At 47.4% G+C, this 22,466-nt stretch overlaps 2 protein-coding genes across 3 annotated transcripts in view; one reads left to right on the top strand and one right to left on the bottom strand.

Moving 5' to 3' along the window:
- Window positions 1–22,466, top strand: part of CCNI (cyclin I) — a 31,801-nt gene that overhangs the window by 6,332 nt on the left and 3,003 nt on the right. The window contains exons 2-5 of one of the 2 annotated variants that reach the window (XM_054201988.1): window positions 10,448–10,604; window positions 18,021–18,155; window positions 21,654–21,728; window positions 21,902–22,042. In XM_054201988.1, the coding sequence (XP_054057963.1) occupies window positions 10,491–10,604; window positions 18,021–18,155; window positions 21,654–21,728; window positions 21,902–22,042 (465 nt within the window). In that variant the 5' untranslated portion in view covers window positions 10,448–10,490. The remainder of the gene's footprint in view (window positions 1–10,447; window positions 10,605–18,020; window positions 18,156–21,653; window positions 21,729–21,901; window positions 22,043–22,466) is intronic. The other variant, XM_054201990.1, reaches the window with a different exon arrangement.
- SEPTIN11 (septin 11) overlaps window positions 18,329–22,466 on the bottom strand; it is a 72,226-nt gene continuing 68,088 nt past the window's right edge. The window contains exon 10 of the mRNA XM_054201987.1: window positions 18,329–20,624. Within this exon, the coding sequence (XP_054057962.1) occupies window positions 20,621–20,624 (4 nt within the window). The 3' untranslated portion in view covers window positions 18,329–20,620. The remainder of the gene's footprint in view (window positions 20,625–22,466) is intronic.

Genomic DNA, 22,466 nt, shown 5'->3' with positions numbered 1-22,466 from the left:
CCAGGTTACCCATCCTTGCTTCCACCCTTTGTAGCGCTTACTTTTTGTGTTTGAACTTTGCCAAGAGCTCTTTTATTTATCCACACAGGCCTCCAGGCATTTTTGCCTGACTTGGCATTTGTTGGGATGAAACTCAAGCTTCCAGGAGGTGATCCTTGAATACTAACCAGCATTTTTGAGCCCCTTCTTCCCTTCAGGGCCTTGCCCCATGGGACACTTCCAGGCAGATCTTCGAAAGAGTCCAGAGCCCGCTCATCTGAAATCCAGGGTTGTGAGCTTGCTTCCTCCCTGCTCTTAGGATCCTGAACTCCACTGTCCCACGGTCACTGCACCCAAGGCAGCCCCTGAGCTTCACATCCCCAGCAAGCCCCTCCTCATAGGGGAGTATGAGGTCTAGCAGGACACCTCTCGTCTTTAGCTTTCTGATCACTTGGGTTGGGAAGGTGTTACCAGTGCACTCCAAGAACCTCCCGGATTCCTTATGCTCTGCTGTGTTATCCCTCCTGCATATGCCAGGGTGGTTAGAGTACCCCATGAGGACCAGGGTCTACAACCATGAGGCTGCTTCCAGCTGTCATGGAAGGCCTTATCCACTACACCAGTACTTTCCACCTACTACAGTGTCACCCTTATCTGGTTTGTCTTTAATCCTCACCCATAAGCTCTCAGTGGGCACCTCACCAAGCCCCAGGCAAGTTTCCATGCATTCCATCGGTTCTCTCACATCAAGGGAAGCTCCACCATCCTCCTCTTCCCAAAAGAGCCTACGTCCCTCCATTGCAACACCCCAAGTGTTGCAAGTTATGGGAGCCATCCCACATCTCTGTAACCCCAGCAAGACTGCAGCCTTTCAGCTGCGCACAGGTTTCTCTCACCATGTTTAATCCCCACACTGTGTTCATAAGCATACATGCACTTCAGAAAAGCACCCAACATGCTTATTTCCCAAAAAAGGGGATTTCTCCATAGTTGTACCTCATAGGTGTGTCCTTGCTTGCATGCAGATGCTAGAAGTGACCCCCCCTTAAGCCTCATTTTTTGTTGATTTTGTGATCCCTTCCCGTTATATGACCCCAGACCCTTTGCTCATCAGCCCTGTCCATCACTCACAGGGTTCCTGGTAACTGTCCCTGCCATATCATCCCTGCCATTTGAAGCCCTCCTTATAAGGTCAGCCATCCTACTGGTAGATATACCTTTGCCTGGCTTGGTGAGGTGGATCCCATCCCTCCCAAGCAAATGCCACTCCACAAGCAGGATCCCGTGGTCCTAGAACCCAAAATCCTGTCGCCAACACCAGTTCTGCAGCCAACTATTGACCTACACTGAGGAGAGCATCACCAGGGCCCCCAAGCTGTTGCCACCCCGAGATCTCCATAGTCACTTGACACTCTCCACGTTGCCCCGATGGTATCACTGATGCCCACATGGAAGAACAGCAAGGGTAGCAGTCAGAAGGTTGGACAAGCCCACGCCATCCCTCCACAACGTCCCAGACCTGGGCCCCCAGCAAAGAGCAAACCTTACTAGATAGGGAAGGTGGGTGCCTTTGTCCCCTGCAGCAAGGAGTCATCCATTGCAATCACTCACGCCTTCTTCCTAGAGGTCTCACATGGTTTAGGTTCAGGTGGCCCATATCTTTTGCCTAAAGGCACGTCTGGCTCCTTTTTAACAAGCATGGTGAACCTGTTTTGTAGTTACAAGCCCTTAGGTGGGACAGGAACTTTTACTGCCAGAAGTCATCTGCTTCCATCCTTCCCTTTCTCCAGAGGTTTCACTTACCTTGTTGGTGGGGGTGGACACTGGCAGCTTCTCTATTGCAGGTGGAGGCTGAGGCTCTTCTAGCTGCTGAGTCACAGAGAAGAGCCTCTCTGTCTCCCATGAAACTTCTCTGATGCTGCACAGCCTGCTCACTTCCTCCTAGAACTCCACTTGGCACCACAGCTCCTTGAAAACAACATACCTCCTGCAGGAGAGAGGGCCATCTTTCCCGGCCTCAAGGAGAGGCCTTAGGCACTCCCTGCACCCTGGGGCTTGGAGGGCCGTGACAAACATCCAAAACTATGTCCTCATCAAACCCTCAACCCCAGCAGGGGCAGCTCCTCCAGCATCTGCTGGGGGAAGTGTCCCATGGTGTTCCACCACCATAGCTGAAACTGTTTACAGCTCAAGTTAACTCCCCCTTCACAACAACCTTCTACATAAACTTCTGCATGTGGTGGCGGTGCTTTGGGCCTGGCTCTTATATAGACTTCGCCCAAGCACTGGCTAAAAGAGTGCCTCCCTAATTAGGAGGCAGCTGCACCCTGGGTAGCTGATTATGCTCATTAGAAGCTGCTAGAGCTTCCTCATGCGCACAGCCTTGTGGCTCCCCTTATCTTGTTCTTAATTAGCAACAGCAGTACCCTCACGTTTCTCAGAGGGTTCCCAGGTGCTCCCCAATGATCCTGGACCTTGTCCCCAAAAGGTGCAGAAGGTCCAAAAGCAGAACCTAGAGACTGCTGCGCAAACCTGGGTTGGTTACCTCTGGGACCTCTGCTTGTTCCTTTGCCGATGGTGTACGGACAATTTGGTACAGGGCTCAGCCGTTGCTTTCTGGGATTTACCCGTCATTTAGGTTGGCATAAAAATAACAGGTGTCATTTCAGCAAACCCTTGTGTGTAGTAGCTTTATATCTGTATCATGCTTCAGGAAGTAGCACCATCTTTTTCGGCATATGACCGCAAATTGGCCCACACAAGGGCTGTCCACCCTTAATGTGATACCCCAGGGCACGCAAGAAAGGCTTATGTTCCTGACCTGGCAGCACGGCTGTTTCCGAGCATTGAGATCTGTGTGTCAAATAATATTGGGGCCCATTCCTACCAAAATGTTAGCCCGAATCCCTTGGCTGATTTTAATAAATGTAGTGAGGAGTTTACATCTTCAGGAGGCATCTTGCACGCATATCATCATCCAGATGATGAGTCCAGAGTGGTTGAAAGAGTATGAAATGTAGGCATTTCTGTTGCAAGTGTTCATAAAATGGCATAGAGGGGTTTTGGTTTGCAAGGGTTTTGTTTTTGCTTAATTTAATCCATGCAAGCAAACAGCCTCCATCAGTTAATAACTTCTCCTTTGATTTTTAGGTTCAAATAAACCAAAATCTCAAAGCAGAACTCATTAAAGTATATTGAGTTTCATCTCCTCTTTGCATCAAACACATACGTTACGCAGCTGGAGCTGGTCTCCTAGGGCTGGATTCTGAGTTTACCTTTTATCCACGGTTTACTTGGTATGTTGCCACACGCTGCCTCGAAAGGGAGAGGAGCTGTGATTGAAACAGCTTGTTTGCATCACTTGCGAGCTGTGGCACAGAAAATTTAAGCTGTTGCTGACCAAAGGCCTTTTTGGGCAAATTCTGCTTGGACGGACTCATCTTGGCAGTTGCTGAGACAAAAAGGAAACGCAAACCTCCTGCCCGGAGCCATTCGAAAAAGGGGTAGGGCAAGCATGGGTCTGGAAGCTTGCCTATCTCGCCGGGAGGGAAGAATGGTGACATTGTCTCAAAGTTCAGTCAGGAGTTCATCTTCTACCTTGTTTTTTAAAAGTCCCTACTTTGGAAAATACCATTTAAGCTTCCCTTAAGTAGCAAAACCCTGGTATCAGTCACGAGGCTTGGGGAATGAAGTACAGCAGAGATTTCTTAGAACTGGTCTGGTTTATGGTCCCCGGGTGTTGGAGAGAAAAGGCTGGGCAGCAGGCATGGATTTTACGAAACGGTGGCTGCTGTAAAAAAAAGGAAAGGCCGCAGGCTTGTTCCTGCAGAAACCCCCTGAGTGACAGCTGTCAGACAGCAGCTTTATACCACTGCCGTCACCAGGGGCTCAATGGCACCCTCCCTCCTAGTTAAAAGTCTTGTCCAGGCTTTTCCCTCCCCCCCCACCCCAAATTATTCCCCCTGTTTTCTTGATGATTTTTTTTTTGCTACCCTTAGGGAATACTACGAAGAACCAAAGATGTTTATGTTTTCTACCGCGTTGCTCTATGAAGAGTGTTTGTGGTGCCGTGACAAATTCCATCTGAGCTTTCCTTTTTGAACAGAATAGAAAGAGAAGATGGTGGTGAGAAGAGCTCACTGTTGCCGGTCATGATGCAGCCCTCTCCAGAGCGCTCCTTCTCCTCTTCCGTAGCTGCTAAATAGGCCCAGGGATTTCTCTGTTTCAAAACAGGCTTAAAAACACCTCCCTTCCCCCCCATCAAAACATTGCGTTCCCTTTTTGCAGTTGCAGACCTGTGTTTTTGACTGGCAGGTTTCTTTAAAATGTTTGGAAAAATCCTTCAGTTTGGAAAACCGGCACTAAAATGAGGTCAACTTTATTTGCACTCCCAGGAAAAATCTGGTTGGAGGAAAAGAAGTGGTGAGTGTGTGATGTACATGAGCCTGCCCGAACGATGCTGCCAAAATATCTCACAGACATGCCTTTGTAGCAGGTTGTGGGAGTTAGCTGTGGGTGAGTCATACAGACAAATGGCAAGGGCCCTCTTCGTTTCCCAGCCTGAATAAAATTACCTCTTTCCGAATTTGGGTCTCTTGGCTGGCTTATACACAAGTCAAATGCGCCGCTTGTTAAAGGTGCAATATCATACGTGCACCTGTGGCGTATTTGTGTTTGATACTAATGCATTTCTCATGGGGGAATGTGTCCTTATTTTAATGTATATTAGTAGTCATCCCACAGAAGTCAGTTCGTTGCTTCAAATACACCCGTTTATTTAGATGTTGAAATTTGAAACTGGATTCCCAAGCATCTTTTTTCCAGTCATTTCACTTGAAAAAGATCATATATCGTCTCACAACTCCGTCAAGCTATTTCCACTAACCGGGCTGCAGCATGATTTACTTTCTGCAACTCAAACCCAGTTGATTTTAACCCGTGCTGGTCCTCTGCTCATCGTTTTCATACCAGGTTGATGCTTTGGCAAGTTGAAAAGACAGAACGGTAGGCACTGATTTACAGTGGTGAGGCGTTCATGGGAAATTTTACTGTCTAAACCACAGAAACGTTGTCCTCTTAGAACCGTGATGTGGCGCAGAAATAATGTAAAATTGTAAAAGTAGTTTATACCTGCTGCTTTTTTCTTCTCAGATGGAAGCAACGCTGTAGGCGTTTACCTTTGTCTGGCATAAATTTCCAGACTGCTTTACTGACATGGGGTGGGGAAAGAGTTAAGCTCAGAGAAAGCCCTAGATACTAAAATTAACATCCATCCCACCCCCCCACCCACAGCTTTGAATTTTCTAATCACAACTTGCAGTTAGACGATTTCTTCTCGCAGCGCAAACTACGTTTTGATCATTTGAAATCACAGATGGCTGGCTGGAGCTCGGAGGAATTCAGTCTCTCCTTCCTCTCTTCCTTCTGCTTCGCCTTCCTCCCCCGGCCAGGAAAGTCTGTTTTCAGGTCATCTGTAAGATTGTATTATTGCTTGCTAAAGCTGAAGCAGATTTGGCTGCTGGTCGCTGAAAATACTCACAAGGTCTGCAGTGTGGTGGTTAAGCTCTATTGGAATTACTCCTCTTGTCCAGAATATATCACCTGGATTTATGAGCAAAATAAAGACAGCGTTTTTTCTAGGCCTAGGAATCTTCTTAATTGTTCATGAAATGAACTATATTTAAAAAAAAAAACAAAACATAAAAAAATGAAAACCCAACCCACGACCAAAACAAAAGAGGTTTTTATTATTGCCCTGAGTGATTTCAGTGGTCCTATTTACAGTGCAGTTGTATCGGCACAGCTGAATCGCCACTGGCGGCAGGGGAAAATCAGGAACTGCGTTACGAGCTTGTTCCACCAGTCGATAATTCGTTCCTGTAACTTTACCTTTTGTCTGCAGGAGGCACTTATTATTGTCAGTGCAAGGGATTACAAAAGCCTAAAAACAAAACAAAAAAATCGACTATTTTGCATCCTACACAAATGCACATGCCCCCCAAACCAAAAACTCTTTCTGGCTAGGTAGCTGTCTGCCCCAATTACTGCGAACACGAAAATGCTTTTGAAAACCGTAGCCTGCAGCACTTTGCAGCGTAAAACTTCTCTAGGGAAACTGAAAGTACCTCTTTAAGTCAAGTTAGCTGTAAACGTGGATCAAAAAGAGAGATCTTTATGAGATGGGTTACATTTTAGGGACCGAGTCGGGGTATTTTTAATGGAGAAGCAGGTGATTTTTAATGCCTCTCACAAGTGAAAACCTGACACCAAAGTTTTGACTCTCTAATTTCAGAGCAAGATTCAACCTGCAGCTCGTGACCTTGCTCACAGGAGACGTCAGTACAAAGCCAAATGCGTTGACTTGGCTCGCTTCTCCTTTACTAACTCTCCAACTGTTGTTTAAGGAGTTTCAGTGTAGCCAGTTGATCTTCCAGTGAAGATTAAGGAACTGGTTGAACAGTGGGTTAAAAACTCCCAAAATGACCACAGGAAAAAACCAAACACAAACCGCCACCTTGCAGCTAAAGTTTAATTTTAAATCAGGGAAACAGAAGCAGAAAGCTAGGGAGAGTTAGTTTGTGGTGACGGTCACAGCTGCGGCAGTTCCTCCAGCTGTGGGTCTCTCGGGCTCAGTCACAGAAAAATGTGTGCAAGTTTTTGGCTGAAGCAAGTCTTTGCAGAGATGCTGAATACATCGACAAGTATCTTTACAGCTGATGGGAGCCTTGAAGTTGCTTTTCTGCAATGCTCAGGCTTTATCATCTTGATCTGAGCAGAAAGAAGACGGTCCGGTCCCTCCGCAGTCTTCACTCGACTTCCATGAGCTGGATTTCGGGAAGCTGTGCCGTCCATCCCGTTTCTCATCCTCTCCGAGCAGTGCTCGCTCCGCATTGGCTCCCTTGTGTTTTGTGAAGCGCTGCATTACATGTAGAGCATGCTGGCATTTATTTTTCCTTTTTTTTTTAAATGGCGTGCATTTATCTGATTAAGAGCTATGTAAATTTAGATGCAAACTCATTTCAGCCCTCAGGGTGCTTGGCGAGTTGCCTGGCGTGCTCTCGGTGCTGGAAAAGTCTGCGCACCACTGTTGCTCCAAGGGAAACTTTCAAGCGTGTCATTCCTCGTCTTTTTTTTCCTTATAAAGGTTATTGTGCCTCAGCCCTCATTGAATTACCTCCCTAGTTCAGAAAGGAAAGGTTATTTTTCCTTCTCTTTTTCCCTTGGCAACTCAAGAAGAGTTTGCCATCACTGCAAAAATGTCCCTTGCAGGGCCATTGGTATTTAAGCGTGCTCCAGGGACAGCCCTGGGCTCTCTGCTGGGGTCACTGACTGGCCCAGGCAGTACAGGGACAGCCTAAAAAGGGATCAGGGTAAGGAAAAGATCTTTTCTGGGCCCAGAGGCCTGTGAAACCCATTTGTGTTGTAAATACGGTGGGAATGTTTGTCAATCACAACAGAAAAAAAAAGATGCCCGAGGATGCTCGCTTGGGCCTGAAATTTTTCATGTGTTTTCTCTAGTGATTCAAGGGGTGGCTAATTACTCCCTCTTTCCTTCAAAACTAAGAAAGGACCATCAATATTTCATATTAGGAGACATGGTTGGGCTAAATATAGCTACTGCTGCTTTTTCTGACAAGCGTGCAGCGAGGAGCTCGCTGTTTTCCATCTCTTGGCACTCAGTGCTGGTCCCCGGCTCTTGGCCGGGCTTTGGGTCTGGCCTAACCTCACTGTTTTTCTCCATGTGTTTCACCTTGTGCATTGCCAAGTGCTTGCGCACACCTTTAATCGCCGTCTTCTCCGGGTGTGGTCTGAGAGGCTGTAGGTGATAACCCCGTTGGATGCTACCCCGTTAGCATTACCTGGTATGTAGCAACTGACAATCTGCAGGCTCAGTGAAAATAATAAATAAATTTAAAAAAAACAAAAATCACCCATCTTTTGCTCTGCACAGGACCGGATGCGGGTGCTAGAGGAGACATTGTCTCTAGGGTTCCCCAGCTCAACTTCTGTCTGTCTGCTGCACTCTCTCCGGGACAAAATATTTCCCCTGTGCCTGCAATTTGAACTGTTCTTTTCCATCAGTGCGGGGGTGCAGCCCTCATCACTGCTGTCCTCGTTTCCCAGGGCTTTACACCTCCTTTGAAAGCGCTGGTGGCTCTGGAAATGGTGGGTGATCCGGCCTTTGGGAACCGGCCCAGCCCACAGGGAAACCGGTAGTGTCTGAAGGGAGGACAATGAGATGCTAACGAAGCCGCCGGGGAACTGAGCTGGGCTGTGGGGGAGGCTGTGGGTGTGCATCCGTGCTTCCCCTTCTGCTTCACCGCAGCCCCGTTTCCAGTGGTAGGAGTGTCACCAGGATCACCCCGAGGTTTAAAAAAGAAATGCAAAATGAGTGAATGCACGTAAATAAGCAGCGGTTCAAGCCAGGGCTCTGTTTAGAGGAATCTGCTCTTCCCAGGCAGTCTCTCCCTCTTGTCCAGTGAGGAACTTTTAATAGGGATTTTTCAGTCCACGGTGATCCTCAATTAGCCATCTGGGGGCTGATGGGAAGTGGTTTTGAGATACACCGCAGAGCATTTTGGGCCCTTTCAGGAATCCCGGTTACGAGGTGTTCCCTCCAGCTGGAAAATGTATATATGGCCCCAGTCACCTTGGGTAATTACAGTGACGGGGTTGTAAACCCGGTGCAGGGTATGCCAAGCCAGTACAGCCTCTCCTTTGTTCACGGAGAAGCATTTGGTTTATAAAAATCTAATACAAAAGGGGTTTCTATTCAGGACTGAGCGGCTTGACGTTTATTTGCCACTTAAAACCTGCTCCGCCGTAAGTGGGACTCGAGTGCGGTTTTATGCCTCGTGCAGGTTCTGTGTGAATCGCGCCCATTAAAAACTCCTGTAAATTAATAAAGAAAAATATTTGTTCTACAGTTTCCCTAAACTCTGCGAAAGCGCTCTGAACCTCCATTTGTTCAGAGCTGCCGTTGTTATTATTCATAACTAACCGATTGTTTTCACTGCGAATTTTGTTTATTTTCTCCGATTCAACATGTTGCCTTATTTCCTGTAAATAGAGCATAAACTGCGGTATTAACAAACTGGTCTTTATGAAATAGCCTGGTTAGCGTTTGCCCAATATCCACCTGTTGCGGATTTCACAAGAGCTCACAGAAGGAATCGAAAGTTTAAATAACTTTCCCATGGATTTACCCTTCAGGGCTGAATTGTTTTGCCTAAATGATTTAATACTGTCAAGAAACTTGCGGCCAGAGTGATGGTAGGCAACATTAGAACAATATGAATAAGCTTTTTAACCAGATCATCTTCTCCATTTGAAAGCAGGTGGTGGAATCTGTTGTCTTTAAAAAAAATAAAAAATCTTGCCACTGCTTTGTTTTTCGTTTGAAATTTACAAGTTCCTGGACACCTTGTTACTGCTGGGTGAGGCTGCGCTAGGGCCAGGAGAACCCCCTTTTTTCTGTTTTGGGTGTAGCTAAGTGTTTTGCTTTAAATTGCATGCTTTTCATTGTTGCTTCTGCCAGTGGCAGCAGGTGTTTCTGAAGACTGTAGGCCTTGCAGAAATTTTCTCCGTCATTTACCTGGCTCGTAGTCAATTTGTGTTTTGCAAAGGTCGTCACTGGGTTTGCTGCTTTTTTCCTGCTTTAAAACACATTTTCTATCTAAAATTAGAGATGTGCCCTAAAGTTTTGTGAATCTAACATATTTTCAGAGCGATGAGGCCCAAGAGGAACCTTCCTGAACTCCCTGGTACACTTGCATTGCACATGAGGAGAGTCGCGGCTTCTGTGAGAAGCTACAAACCATACTGTGCAGAGAGGGAAAACATCGATCTTTTTGTCAGGCTTCAGCTTGTAAATGATTTAAATTCTCAAACAAGCGTTCCTCTGTTTTTGCACGGAACGTCCTGTCGCTGCTGGGAGTACTGGGGTAAGGCTGGCACCAACCAGACTCCGAGGCTTGGATTTTTGAAAAACGTTTGAATGTCAGTCTTACCTTCCCTTGAAGTTGCAGGTAGACCGGCTTTAACTTCAGCAAGGTTTGCGCCAGGCCAGCCGACTTACTGAAATCCCCTTTGTATTTGCCAAACAGCTCCTCCCTCTTCTCAAGTATTTTTCGTAAAACACCCCTATTTTTGAGTGCTGCTGGAGCGGGAGAGGTCTTGCCTGATGGCCTGCGTAACAGAGAAGCAGAAAACCTCAAAGTGTCAGGACTCTCCAGCCCACGTAGGTGTTGGAGACCTGTGGATGATTTTGGCCCAGCTTCGTCTGAATCCGAGCCGACTGGTTTGGATTTCCTTGGGCAGGTTTGCCAAGTACCCGACGATCCCTGTCTGTGTTACAGATGAGCCTGTTCCATTTCTTGCAGCTTTAGCCACCTTTGTGTTTTATTTTGCTCAGTTTACCGGTCAGGCACGGCTCAGTATTTCACCAGGCTGTCTTTGGTTTTTGCAGGTAGCTGTATCCAGCTGGGTGGCAGGTGGATCCAAGGGTTACCATGAAGTTTTCAGGACCCCTGGAGAGCCAGAGGTTGTCTCTCCTTCTGGAGACGGCAATCTCTAGGGAAGCTCAAATGTGGAAAGCACATGTGCCGAAAATTCAGCCCAATCAGGTAATGTCTCTTCTTCACATCATTCATCTTAGCAAAGGCATGAGACTATCTTCTGGTGTAGTTTTATGTGAACAACTGAAGCTGTTGCACGAGAAGTTACTTTCTGCTTGAGACTTGGGAAATTAGCCTCTGAAATAAGCGATTACTTTTTATTTGAGGGACGTACCTGCCATCAGGGGTACAGAACACACTCTACAGCATACAATGTTAGAGCTCTGCTGTTGCTTGTGGAAGCATGTACATACATTGTCTTAATTAAACTCATTTTACAAATTGTGTGGCTAATTAACGCACATTTCTAGTGGGCACCAACTCTACAGCTTCATTTTCTTGGACTAAGTTCACTAATAACAGCATCGAAATGCTGGTTGCTTTCTGCCTGAAGTGACATATTCTCACACGAACCGTTACCGCTGGCTTAGCTCAGGCCTCCTCCTGAAACGGCGTATTCACAGCCAAAGCCTGATTTGCCGCCTTTTCCCGTTCTAAGCCAGATCCTTCCCTAGTGTAAATCAGCCTGGTGCTGGAGGGTAGGCTGTAGCTGTATCAGCTGAGGCCGGGTGAGGATCTGACTTGGTAAGGCACCGTCTGCTTCAGGAAGAACCCCACTGACTGCCATAGGACTATTTATGGGGCAGGGTGCAAGCCCGTGTCAAGGGAAGCAGAGCCAGGCGCTGGCCTGTTCCAGTGAGGAATGTTCTCATAGGACTGGAGGAAGATTGAGGGCGGAAGGGACCGCAGGGGGTCCAACCTCCTGCTCGAGTTTTGCAGCAGGGCCAGCTGGGAGGTTGGACCAGGTCGCTTTCAGCCTCACCCAGCCTGAATTGCGTTGCGGAGGAGGCGTCTGTCTAGCACGTGCGCTCAAATTGCCTGTGAACTCCACACAGTTTTGTTTAAAACAGAACGTGAAACATGGGGATGGTTGTCGTAGAGTTTCTGGTACTTTGTCATTGGGTTGGGCAGAAATAACCGCACTAATGGGCTCGGGTCCAGTCTTGCTGTTCTTGATTCATATGAAATGTTCACGCAAGAGTCTCAGCTGTTGCCAAAGCTAATCAGTGCGGTGTTTGTTTTTTCTGTCTGGCAAACAAGAAACTGCTGTTGTTGTGTAGGAACAAATACGTTTTTAAGGGGCTCAGTGTTAGTTTTGTTAATCCACATTTAGGTTTCCAAGTAAGTGAGACGGTTGTCAGAGGCGTTGGGCGTATTGTAGCTGTGGCTGTCTTCGGGCACGTACGATTTAAGCCCCTGGTTTACGGTAAACCAGTCTGTTATTCCATGCTGGCAGTGTTCCTGGGGTTAGTGATTATAGTGTAGGGAGATAAGATTACGGTATAACAAGATAGGTTAGGGACTCAGGGAGTGTAGTAACCAAACCAGATTATTGTGTTAAGATTTCACAGGGCCAAGGCGCTTGCGTTTCTGCCTTGGTGAGGTTAATTCTGGTGGCTCAGAAACCAGCACCTCCATTAGACAGTTTTCCTCGCAATCCCTCCCTCGCAGGATCGCATTGTTGCCCTTTGAAGATGAGTTTCCCCACGTCCGAGTTGTCGCTGCAGCAGCCTGGCTAACCTCAGCCCTGTCTGTGGTGAAGAACAGTTGTCCTGCTACCAGGGACCTTGAGGGGTGTCTTAATGTCACTGCGGCTGAGGTTTGCAGCACCTCGCGAAGCGTTGTCCCCGGCAGTAAATACTCCGAGAAGTTAAGGGGACTTTGGGCCGTCTGCCAGATACGAGACCGGGAGGGCAGCTCTGTTGCCTGCTGCAGAAAGTCAGAGTAGGATCAGGTACGGAGACAGACGGACGGCTAAAGCCAGCGTAACGTTTGTGCTCGGGAGCGGAGTCTCAGGTCTGGCCTGGACGAATACCAAGTTTGTCCTTTTAGTGTGCGATTATGTCATAACGATGAAGGATCTCTGCACACCCCACCCCCACCCCCCCGTACTCCCGCAATATTGCTGATCTCCGCGTTTGGGAGCGTTTCCTGGCCCTCTGTGCTTGTCCCCTAGGGTTTCTACTCCCGGATTTTCCAAAACTGTTGTCTTTGTAACCTTTTTCTTCATATTTTCCTACACATCAGCTCAGACATTGACTTTACGAAGCCAGAATGCCATACTATTAAATGTTTTCTAGCAGTAAATAATCATTAAATTGGATGGAAATCTCTGTGTGCGCATGTGTAAAATGTACCAAGGGCAGATTGAAAAGAGAACACAAACACAGCTGTCTGCTCGGGGGAAATCCTGACTTGCAACGCCACCCTGCAGCTGAAAACCCTCGATCTGTAGTCACGTATTTCTCTCCGCTCCTCCCGTTGGCGACACCCGACTTTTCCAACTGTCGCGTCTTCCTCCGCTTCTGCAGTGTTCCTTTTGGCCGTGTTGCAGTCGCGGACCTTCGGTATGAATTGTGCTATTTTCTGTAGTAACAGGAAGAAGGTCATGCTCCCTAACATCTACCGCTGCCTTCTGAAACCGGCTGCAGTAGCGTAAAACCTCACTTGTACGAAGCTGCTGTTTGTTGCTCATGACAGTCAGGAAATCTGTATCCTTCTGCGCATCAGATCTGGCAACCCGAAGCCTGTGTAACTTTCCGTTCCTTGCTGCAAAGGTAGACCGACTACAGGAGGGGTTTTAATGAAGTCATCTGGTTTGCAAACGGGAAAACGCGAGTGCCTCTACAAAAAAAAAAATCTAACGATCAGAGTGGAGGTACACCGTAACTATTCGTCAGGAGCAGACTTTCAGTTTTGACTCTTCAGGAGACATTTTTGGTTCTAATATTTAAAACAGGAACAAATTCGGTTTCTAAATATGTGTCAGAATTGAGATCTTTGAAAGGAAGAAAGAAACTCGTCGTTACAGAAACAGGAAGACTTTACATTTTTAGTACAGGATGCAGAATCTGTTGGGGACTTTGGTCCTAATGATGTGATTTGTCTGTTTCGTTTTTATTTTCTGTTTGAAAACTCCCATTTCCTACTGGCACGTGTATTTCTGTTAGTTTCCCTCCTTTAAATGTAGGCCAGTGGCGCCAGGTATTTGCAATATATCAAAGGCAGATGTCACAGGGGCTTTTCAGCCTGAAAAATTAGGTGGGCTGAGTCTGGAACCCTCCTAGTGCTTCTGAGTGTATTTGCTTTGGTTGTTTTTTTTTTTAAATCCCTCCCCCCCCGCCCCCTTGCGTTATACAATATGCAGATGACATTCAGAAGTTTTCATGTGATTAAGGCTTGAGAAATCAAGTGGTAAAGACTGGTCAAAGGTTGATTTTTGCATGTCAGCAAGTAACTTTGCAGCAGAAAGGTGTGTACGCCAAGATTTTTATTTTTTATTTTTTTTATATAGAAACACAGTGTCACTTCTATCGTTGCTCCTTTCCTGCCTGTTCTCGCTCGCCCTTTCTGTCTTCTCCTTTGTTCTCTGGACCTCCTGAGGAATCGTGAGACCTCAGCTTATTTTCAGTTTTTCCACTGTCTCAGCACATGACCTTGGGTCGGTCTTTTAACCTTCTGGTACCTGTTTTATCCAGCGGTCAGACCGGAGATGGACTGAGCATTTTTGCAAAACATCGTGAGGTTAATGCACTTCTTCCTTTGCTCTTCTGCTTTGCCGAGCGCTAATCTCTCTCCCCGGCGTTTGTGCACGTTACTGTGCGGATGGCAGCGGCTGCGCTGCCGGAGCTTTCTGCTACGCCACTAAACCTTGGCAAACCCCGCAAAACGCCACTTGCGAGGGGCATCCGGGGAGCGCCGCTAACTCCCAACCCGGGCAGGTGAGAAGCAGCCCAGTGGGTGTCAGCTGGGGGGGTCGCTCGGGCATAAAATAAGTGCCCCTGAGACCCAAGGAGGGACCGATTTGGCTGCGATGTTTACAGCTGCCCTTTTCAGAAGCCTCTCAGCCCTGACAAAGGTCACCTGCTTGCTCCCCGAGGAGCCCACAGCGGGACGAGGTAGAAACAAATAGGGGAAAGAGCAAAACATCTCTCTCTGGGACAGCAGACACTAAAGAAAGACGATTATCAGGTAAGGTGTTTTTCCTAGATTAGGCAGCAATAAAATTGAGTCACGTTTGAGTTCACAGATAATATTTCTTTTAGACTGCATTTTCCAAGCCTCAAGTTATTCTTAGAGGCCATTTGTGCTGTGCTTGCGCTCCGGAGCCCCAGTCACAGCCTCCAGCCCTCCTGTCACGTGCAGCAGGCCCCGCAGCAGGGCTGCCGGGTCAGGGACGGTGACACGGCCACCTGATACAGGTGGGTGCCTATATGGGCAGCCAGATCTGTTGGTCGGGCCTTGGTCTGATCTGGCCTCCCCTCAAAGAAAAAAAAAAAAATTAAGGAGGGAAAAGCGCCAGCCAGAGGAGATGGACTGTCCTCCGGCCCTGAGGGCGGTTGTTAAGGCTGTCTCGGAGCAACCTGCTGCTGCTCCTTGCGCTCGTTGTTGCGCTCACGTTACTTTTCCCTAATTAAAGGCATCACGCTAGGTCAGCGTGCTCTTCCACCCCAGGGGCGAAGTTCCGCAACGGTGGATTTGTGGCCGCAAAACAAAGAGCTGGGCACACACAGAGGCGGTGAGTGGCAGAAGGCGACGGCTGTGGGAAAGCACCTCCACACCAAAGAGGAACTTTTGCCTTCCAGCCTAAAGGGACTTTTTTACTTTCAGCCACCGTGGTGTCTCATTTTTGCTTTTAATTTTATGTAACTAAGGAACAGTGACCTTGCTGCTTAATTAATTTTACAGCACTGCCTTTCTTATTGGTGTTACTAGGATGAGAGGGGTACGCCTTCGCGGGAGGGATAAAGACGGATACGTTTGCGTGGGAAGCTGCTTGCCCTGCCTGGCAGTAGCAGCAGCATTTGCGGTGGGACCAGGTCTCCTTCCTTCTGCCTGTCTCTTGAGGTGGCCCATAACGAACTTTCCTAGTGCTGATGGGAGGAGGTTTAAATTCACTTGGTCTTTCTGTGCAAGGGGATTCTCCCCCTGCCCTTGAGCTTCTTTATTTGCAATTAGAGACTGGAATAGAAAAATTTTTTGTGGGATTGATGTCATTGCTGGAGATTCACCTCCTTTCCTTTGCTTCCCCAGACAGTTCTTAAGAAGCCAGATTTTATTTTGAAGCCTTATGTTTGCTGTGCGTATGTTGAGATGTGAGTTCACTTTGCAGTTGTTCCTTCATGTTAAAGGAGCATAAAGTGCTGTGTGGGGGTTAGTTTTTGTTCGTTGTGATTTTAGACCTTGCCCTACGCTGTTGTTTTTCAGTGGTTTAGATTAAACACCGTTTCTTTTTCAGAGGCTAGTGTTGCTCAGTACCCCGTTGATACGGCACTGATGACGCAGCTCCGTCCTTGCCAGCCACGGGCCCCAGCCCGTTCCCAGTGGCTTCACCAGTAAAGCTGCTGCAGCAAGAGCAGAGCAGTGATTTAAGAGTCAGAGGCAGGTTTTTAAAGTCAATTTTTTTTTTGTTTGAGTGTGTGGTTGCAGGTTGGCTTTTAGCAGGTGAGTTTACCTTCTGGATTCACCCAGCTACTGCATTGCCAAAATAATCCTTACAGCTGCTTGAAACCTTTTAAGGCCACAATAACATCCAAACCTGGCTGCGTTGCACAGCTTTGTCTCTTTCCATTTAAAAAGACACTATAGAGTGAAGCAATAGAGAACTTCATCTTAACTATCACTCCTCCCTTTTCTGGCTGGTGTAGGTTCAGCTGTGCAGGCCTCGCTTTGCAACAGGAGATGGATGCTCTACCCAGCCAGCCAGTAAATAACACGGCGTTGCCTGTTCTTCTCCCCAGATACGTTCTAGGACTTACCCTGCTGTCCAAAAGATGTTTTTTAGCGAAGCATTTAATAAACTCTCTACTACCGTGTGGTCCATTCATTATACTCCCAGCGCGTGTCGAACTAGCATGTCTGGAACAAGTGTAATGTGTCATAGACAGGAGGTGTCCTGCCCCTGGTGGGGCTCCCGTTGCGCCCTTAAGTTGCAATAATGATTTTAGAAAGAATTATTATTTCTTGGAATTGAGAAAACTAATTTTCTCTTCTCTTCTGAAAAATGGTAGGTGCTTTTTAAAAAGCCACGCTATGGTCAAGGGGCATCCAGAGGTCCCAGCCCAGAGGCGCACCTGGCTCAGACAGGGTCCTGCTGACACTATTGCACCATCAGGGCGTAGGCACAGAGTAAAGATGTTGCACTGCGAGCGACAATGAAGGGGTGAAGCTGGTGTCCTCGTGGACACCCTACTGTAATGAGAGCGCTGCCTGCAGTACTCTGCTTTCACACATGCTCTTGGCTCCAAGGCAGTAGAGTCTGTAGACCTGTAACAAACCGTGGAACTGTTTTACGTAGTTTGGTGAGACATCTAGCCTGAAATATTTATTTTGCATCAGTGTTGGGTGTTTTGTTTTTTTTTTCCTCCTAAAATTCTGCTACTTTCCACCCCAGCTACAACCCAGCCCAGCAGAGCTGTTTGTTTGTGCACGCCCTTAGCTTTCCTTCCAGCAGTAACCAAGCAGCCAGCGTTTATCGTTCCATTTCCTTCTCCTGAATCATTGGCTGCAGAGAGCACAGGAGAAGATACTTGTTTGGTCTCACTTCTAGACACGTCCTTGCTCATCACCCCACATAATCCCAGTTGAAGTAAGACTAGACGCTGCCTCGGTTGAATGGAAAGGCTCTAGAAAAGCTGTAAATATTTCAGAGAAGTCGTCAGAGAGAAAGATTTTATGTCAATGACTGATGTGTAACGTGTGGTTGAAATTCAGCTGTTGGCCAAACAGATCAATGGTGGTGACTTGTGCCAAAAACCCAGCCTCTTTTAGGAGAGATTGTACCTGCTTTACCCCAGTTCCCAGTTAACTGTACTGCTAAAGGTCTTTTGTAAACTGTTTGGAATTTTCTTTTTTTAAGTATACCGAGCTAAAAATATCCCCATAATTTGAAGAAAAAATAAACCTTCCCTCTCAAAACATCAATTTGGTCCCTCCCCTCTTCAGTTTGTCAGGAACTGTGCACCCGCGCGGCTCCCAGAGCAGGTCTGGTTTTGTTCAAACTGGGCATTTCTGGGTATCTACATGGTTCTAAGGAGGTTTAAAAAAAATAAAATAATAAGTTTCTTGGCACTAAGCCAGAGAACACCTTGTCAGTACTCAAGAAACTAGAAGGCATCCTTCCTCTTCTCCCCAGCGTATAGTAGAACTTCTGAGCCATGTTTGAGGTTGCTGTAAGGAAAAGTTTCTTGGGATGGGGTAAGTAACTGCAAGAACAAAGCGGTGATTCAGGCTGACGCACGGCCCCCCCCTTTCCAAAGGAGGCTTTGTTTCCACACTGAATAACTCCTGCAGAGGTAAAATGTTTGGTTTTTTCTGACTCGCTGAGCCTGCGTGTAAGAATAGTTTGTTTTTTCCCTCCAACAGGATGTAGCCATTTCTCCAAAGCAGAGGGATGAGGTCATTCAGTGGCTGGCCAAGCTCAAATACCAGTTCCACCTTTATCCAGAAACGCTCGCCCTGGCCATCAGCCTTTTGGACAGGTTTTTAGCTGCAGTAAAGGTAAATATTTGCAGATACATAAACTGAAATAGATTTATACCACCCACTCAGCTATTTCTGTGTACAGTCACGGAGCTGTGGCTGTACAGAAACACTTACTTCCCCCCTCCGCGCTCACCCCCCCCCCTTCCTTTCTTTCTCACACGCGTAGAGGATTGTACCTGCAGTACTCCAGGAGCTTAGTTGCGGGTTGTGGAACTGGCAGCACACGCTGCCGCCAGGAACTTCTGGAGGTAGCTTCTTTCCGTCATCATTTTTCACCCGGTGAAAGTAGCCGTCGCTTTAATGAGAACACATGGTTCTCGGGGAATTGACCCAGCGCTCCTACCTGCCAAGAGTATTTTCCCCTCTTCCCTCTGTTTGCCCGTTTCCTTCATGTAACCCAGCTCATTCATTTAAACGTGTATTAACCAAAGAGAAAAGCAGCACCCTTGCTTTTCAACTACGTGCTCACTCTTAACCTGGTTTGAATGTTGAATTTGTCTCAGCACACCACCTATTCCTTTAAGCAATCAGAAAAAGGCTAGACAGGGGTTATGCTTTAAAGAGAACAGGCCCTACCACAACTTAAATTGACTCATAGAGCTAAAGGAAATGCCTCCCAGCCCGCAGTTAGAAACCTAGGCCCAGTGCCCTCTGACAGCGAAGCAGGGGAAAGTCCCTGCTCACCTCTTAATTTCTCCAGTGTTTTAACTGCATTTAATCTCATTTGTACCACCTAGAATTGCTGGGAGCACCTGCTAGCACTGTGCTAGCTGGAGGAAACACAGAAATGTTTGAGGACAGGTTTGGGCCTGGCTAGTGCAGGGAAATGGGGGGAAAAAAAAAAAAAATAATAGGGGAAGATCCAGCCAGAGGTAATTGCTTTTAGGGGAGCAGTTCCCGTCTACCGGCAGCTGGGATCTGCTGCTCTTCTGTCCCTCTAAGTCTGGCACAGAAGCAAGTTGCTGTGCTTGGGCCATGTCTTGCACCCGCACAAACGACCGAACAAGCTGTGGGTCAACCTGAAACCCCTGGCCTTGAGTTGTGAAGTCAGGCTTTGGGAGCCTTAATCTCTTACTGTCTTTGCTCAGTTACATGCCGTGCTCAGCTGTTCTGCCATCCCATCTGCACGCGCGTCTAAGCCCATCACCACCACGCTTCGGTGAACAGTAGAGCTTAGGAAATTTAAGCAGAAGAACGCGTTCTCAGTCTCTGCACTTAACGTTTCCCTGTGACTTAGCTGGCTGGAATACAAGTGACATCATCCATTAACGTAGCCTTTAAATATTAATAAATATTGATAATGTTTTAATTATAAGCCATAGAAGTTTTTATTTTTTAGGAGATCTTAAAAGTAGCTGATTTACTGAAATACTGAGATGGGAAATAAGATTTAAATCCCTCAACAGCTAATGCCCTTGAGTACAGTTTTTCTTTCAGTAATTTGCAGCAGCCAAGGAGTCTGCAAAGAAAGTATGAGGATGTAAGGAGCGCACTGCGCGCTTCAGGCAGTGAGCAGGAACGCGCAAAGGTGTTTCGTCTGCGTGAGCATTGTTCAAACAGCTCAGGGCTTTGTGCGCCCTCCCCCAGTCTTCCTCTCCCATAAAGGTCGTTCCTCTGATGCAGCTTAACTCCTGAGTTTTTTTTTTTTTACCAGGCACTAGGGTGTGTGATTTTATTTTTAAGACAACTAATCCCTTCCCTTCACCGTGAAATCGCTGGGACCAGCTGCCCCTAAGGCTGTTCCCCAGTCCTGCTTCGTTTGGTGTAACTCACTGCGCAGCCCTCGTTAACCCTCACCAGAGCCGTGTTACAGCCCCTCTGGCAGCAGCGTGCGAGGAGCTGGAAAGGCAGCTCCTCTAGGAGACCAGGACGGGTGACCGGGTTTTAACATGCTTTAGCAAAAGACACAGTTGTTGCTTCCAGGCCAGCCTCTAGAGGGGATGCACTTGGGAAAAAGCGGAGACAAAATTGTTGTTAAAAATCATGGGGAGACTACAGGAGAGAATAAACTTCCCTGATAGTAGGAACCTGCTCTAGACACCTGCTTTTGCCCGAGTACAACACAGGCGGTGTCCTTGCTGTACAGTATGTTGTGCTAACTCGACACACCTGCCTGCGTGGTCAAGAACAAATTCCAGTCTTGCCCTCAGCCAATTTATTATCTTTGCTTTCAGTGACACCTGAAAGCAGGAGCAGATGCGTGCACGCACATCCCCACCCGCAAGCGTGGATTCTCTACACATAGCCAAGTGGAAGTTTCAATGGCGCTAGAAAGCCAAAGCCGTAGGCATAGTATGGTCCTTTTTAAGTAACCGAGGCTGAATGTGGGTAAAGATCTTCAGTTTGGACAGAAACCTGTGTTCTTCTCCTGTTGCTTTCTGGAAACAGCATTCCGGATTTCTTGACGGCTCCTCACACGATTATAACGTGCAGCATCTCGCCCTTCAGCCACCCCACAGCTGCGTTGCATCTGCTAGAATTTACCTAGCAAGAATAAATCACAAAAGCAGTTCAGGCTGTAAGTGGATTTTCAGATTCAGTGCAGGATTTTCACTTACCTTCGCTTTCAGCATCTCCCAGTGTGGACAGAAGAGGACCAGTTGCCAAGTAGGCTACTGGAGGTGGGGGCACATCTGCAGCTGTCCCCTTGCTGGGCTGTGACAGGGTTGCATTCCCTGGCCCCCCACCATCAAAGGAGCAGGGGCACACATCCTGTGGATTTTGCACTGATGTCGAAGTGAAGTCCTTCGTCAGACAGCTAAATCGCCAAGATTGCTGCTAAGCAAAAACTCCAGCAGATGCACGGGCTCAGTCTGGTCCATCGCAGGGACTACCCAAACACTCACCGCCCCTGCATGCTGCTTCTCCTCTCACCCCCAAGGCCCATAAAAGGAGTTTTTGATGCACATGAAAAAAATCACCCCTTCCCTCCAAATTTCACTTACCTTGCCTAAAACAGCTCACTGTAGAAGGGCCCAGCTCACCTCAATAATCCCTTGGCCACAGTTTTGAGAACTGCAGTACGAAATTACATTAGTGGCGATTTGCGTGTGTGTGTTTTATACTTCCCTAGGCAAGGATGGTGTTTTTTAATTCTCTTCTTTTCCTTCCTATTCTGCGCCCGACCCCCAGCAGCACTAACAGCAGCGCTCTGCTGCAGCAGGTGGAGTGGCAGTGGGTTTTTTTGCCAGATGACAATCTGGCCCTTTTGGTTTTCTCCTTCCTCTTTCTATTGCACTGCCTAGAAACGAGCTCTTTCCACTCTAGCGCAGCACATCAGTGGGTGCCAATAACCATCCCGGGGCTGGCAGATTGCTCTTCTGCCTGACGTCATGGAGTATGGATTTTTGCTTGGCACGGCTCACCACCGGTGTAGTCGGAGGTCAGGCTGCTGATCCAGAACACGTTTAATGGGCGGCTGAGACCCTGGGGCTCAGGGCGCCCGACCAGGAAGGATTATGCACAATTTCTGCATCACATTCACACAGATTTCTCTGCCCTTCTGTATCTTAGGCCCGTCCAAAGTACCTGAACTGTATTGCAATCAGCTGCTTCTTCCTCGCTGCAAAGACCATCGAAGAAGATGAGGTAATTTTTTTTTTTTTGTTCTTATTACCTTAGCGTTGTCTGAATATACGCTCTTCCAGTCCTGCCTTTGCTTGCACACGGTGCTGACGCTTGCCAGGACAGGAAAGAAGGATTTTGCGTGATTCCTATAATGATTACTTCTCTCGTTTCTTTTTTTGCGTTGGCTTTTGCAGAGGATTCCAGTACTGAAGGTGTTGGCTCGGGATAGCTTTTGTGGTTGTTCTCCAGCTGAAATTCGCAGAATGGAGAAGATTATCCTGGATAAACTGAACTGGGATCTTCACATGGCAACGCCGCTGGATTTCCTTCATATTGTAAGTAAGGGGCTATGTACAGTCTTTCTGGTATCCACCAATGTGGAAAAAAAAAAAAAAAAGCATCAAGAGGCACCTAGACAAAAACTCCACCTGTAGGGGAGCAAAGAGCTCAGCATGAGTTTGTAATTCCTCCCTACAAGTAGTTTCTGAAAGAAAAAGCCTTGCCAGAGAGCGTCAGAGCAGACTTGTGACTCTTTGGGTGCAATTTCCAAAATGCGAGCCTGCCATCTGACCATCTAGCCTGGTCTGAGGCATACTAAGCCACACACTAACGCTCACAGCTCCCGAAAACCTCACCCCTAAATGTTAAATGCTAGTGGTTTTGCTCAAAGCTAAGTGCCAGGCAGCACGAAAACAATAAGGAGAACGCACTCGCTACAGAAAGGCACATACAGAGAACCAGATTCACCGGTTCTGGTAA

The sequence above is a fragment of the Rissa tridactyla genome, chromosome 5 (genome assembly GCF_028500815.1).
Source record: "Rissa tridactyla isolate bRisTri1 chromosome 5, bRisTri1.patW.cur.20221130, whole genome shotgun sequence".
NCBI classification, from domain to species: domain Eukaryota; kingdom Metazoa; phylum Chordata; class Aves; order Charadriiformes; family Laridae; genus Rissa; species Rissa tridactyla.
The sequence above is the reverse complement of the archived record's forward strand: the minus strand, read 5'-3'. Positions and strand labels throughout refer to the sequence as shown.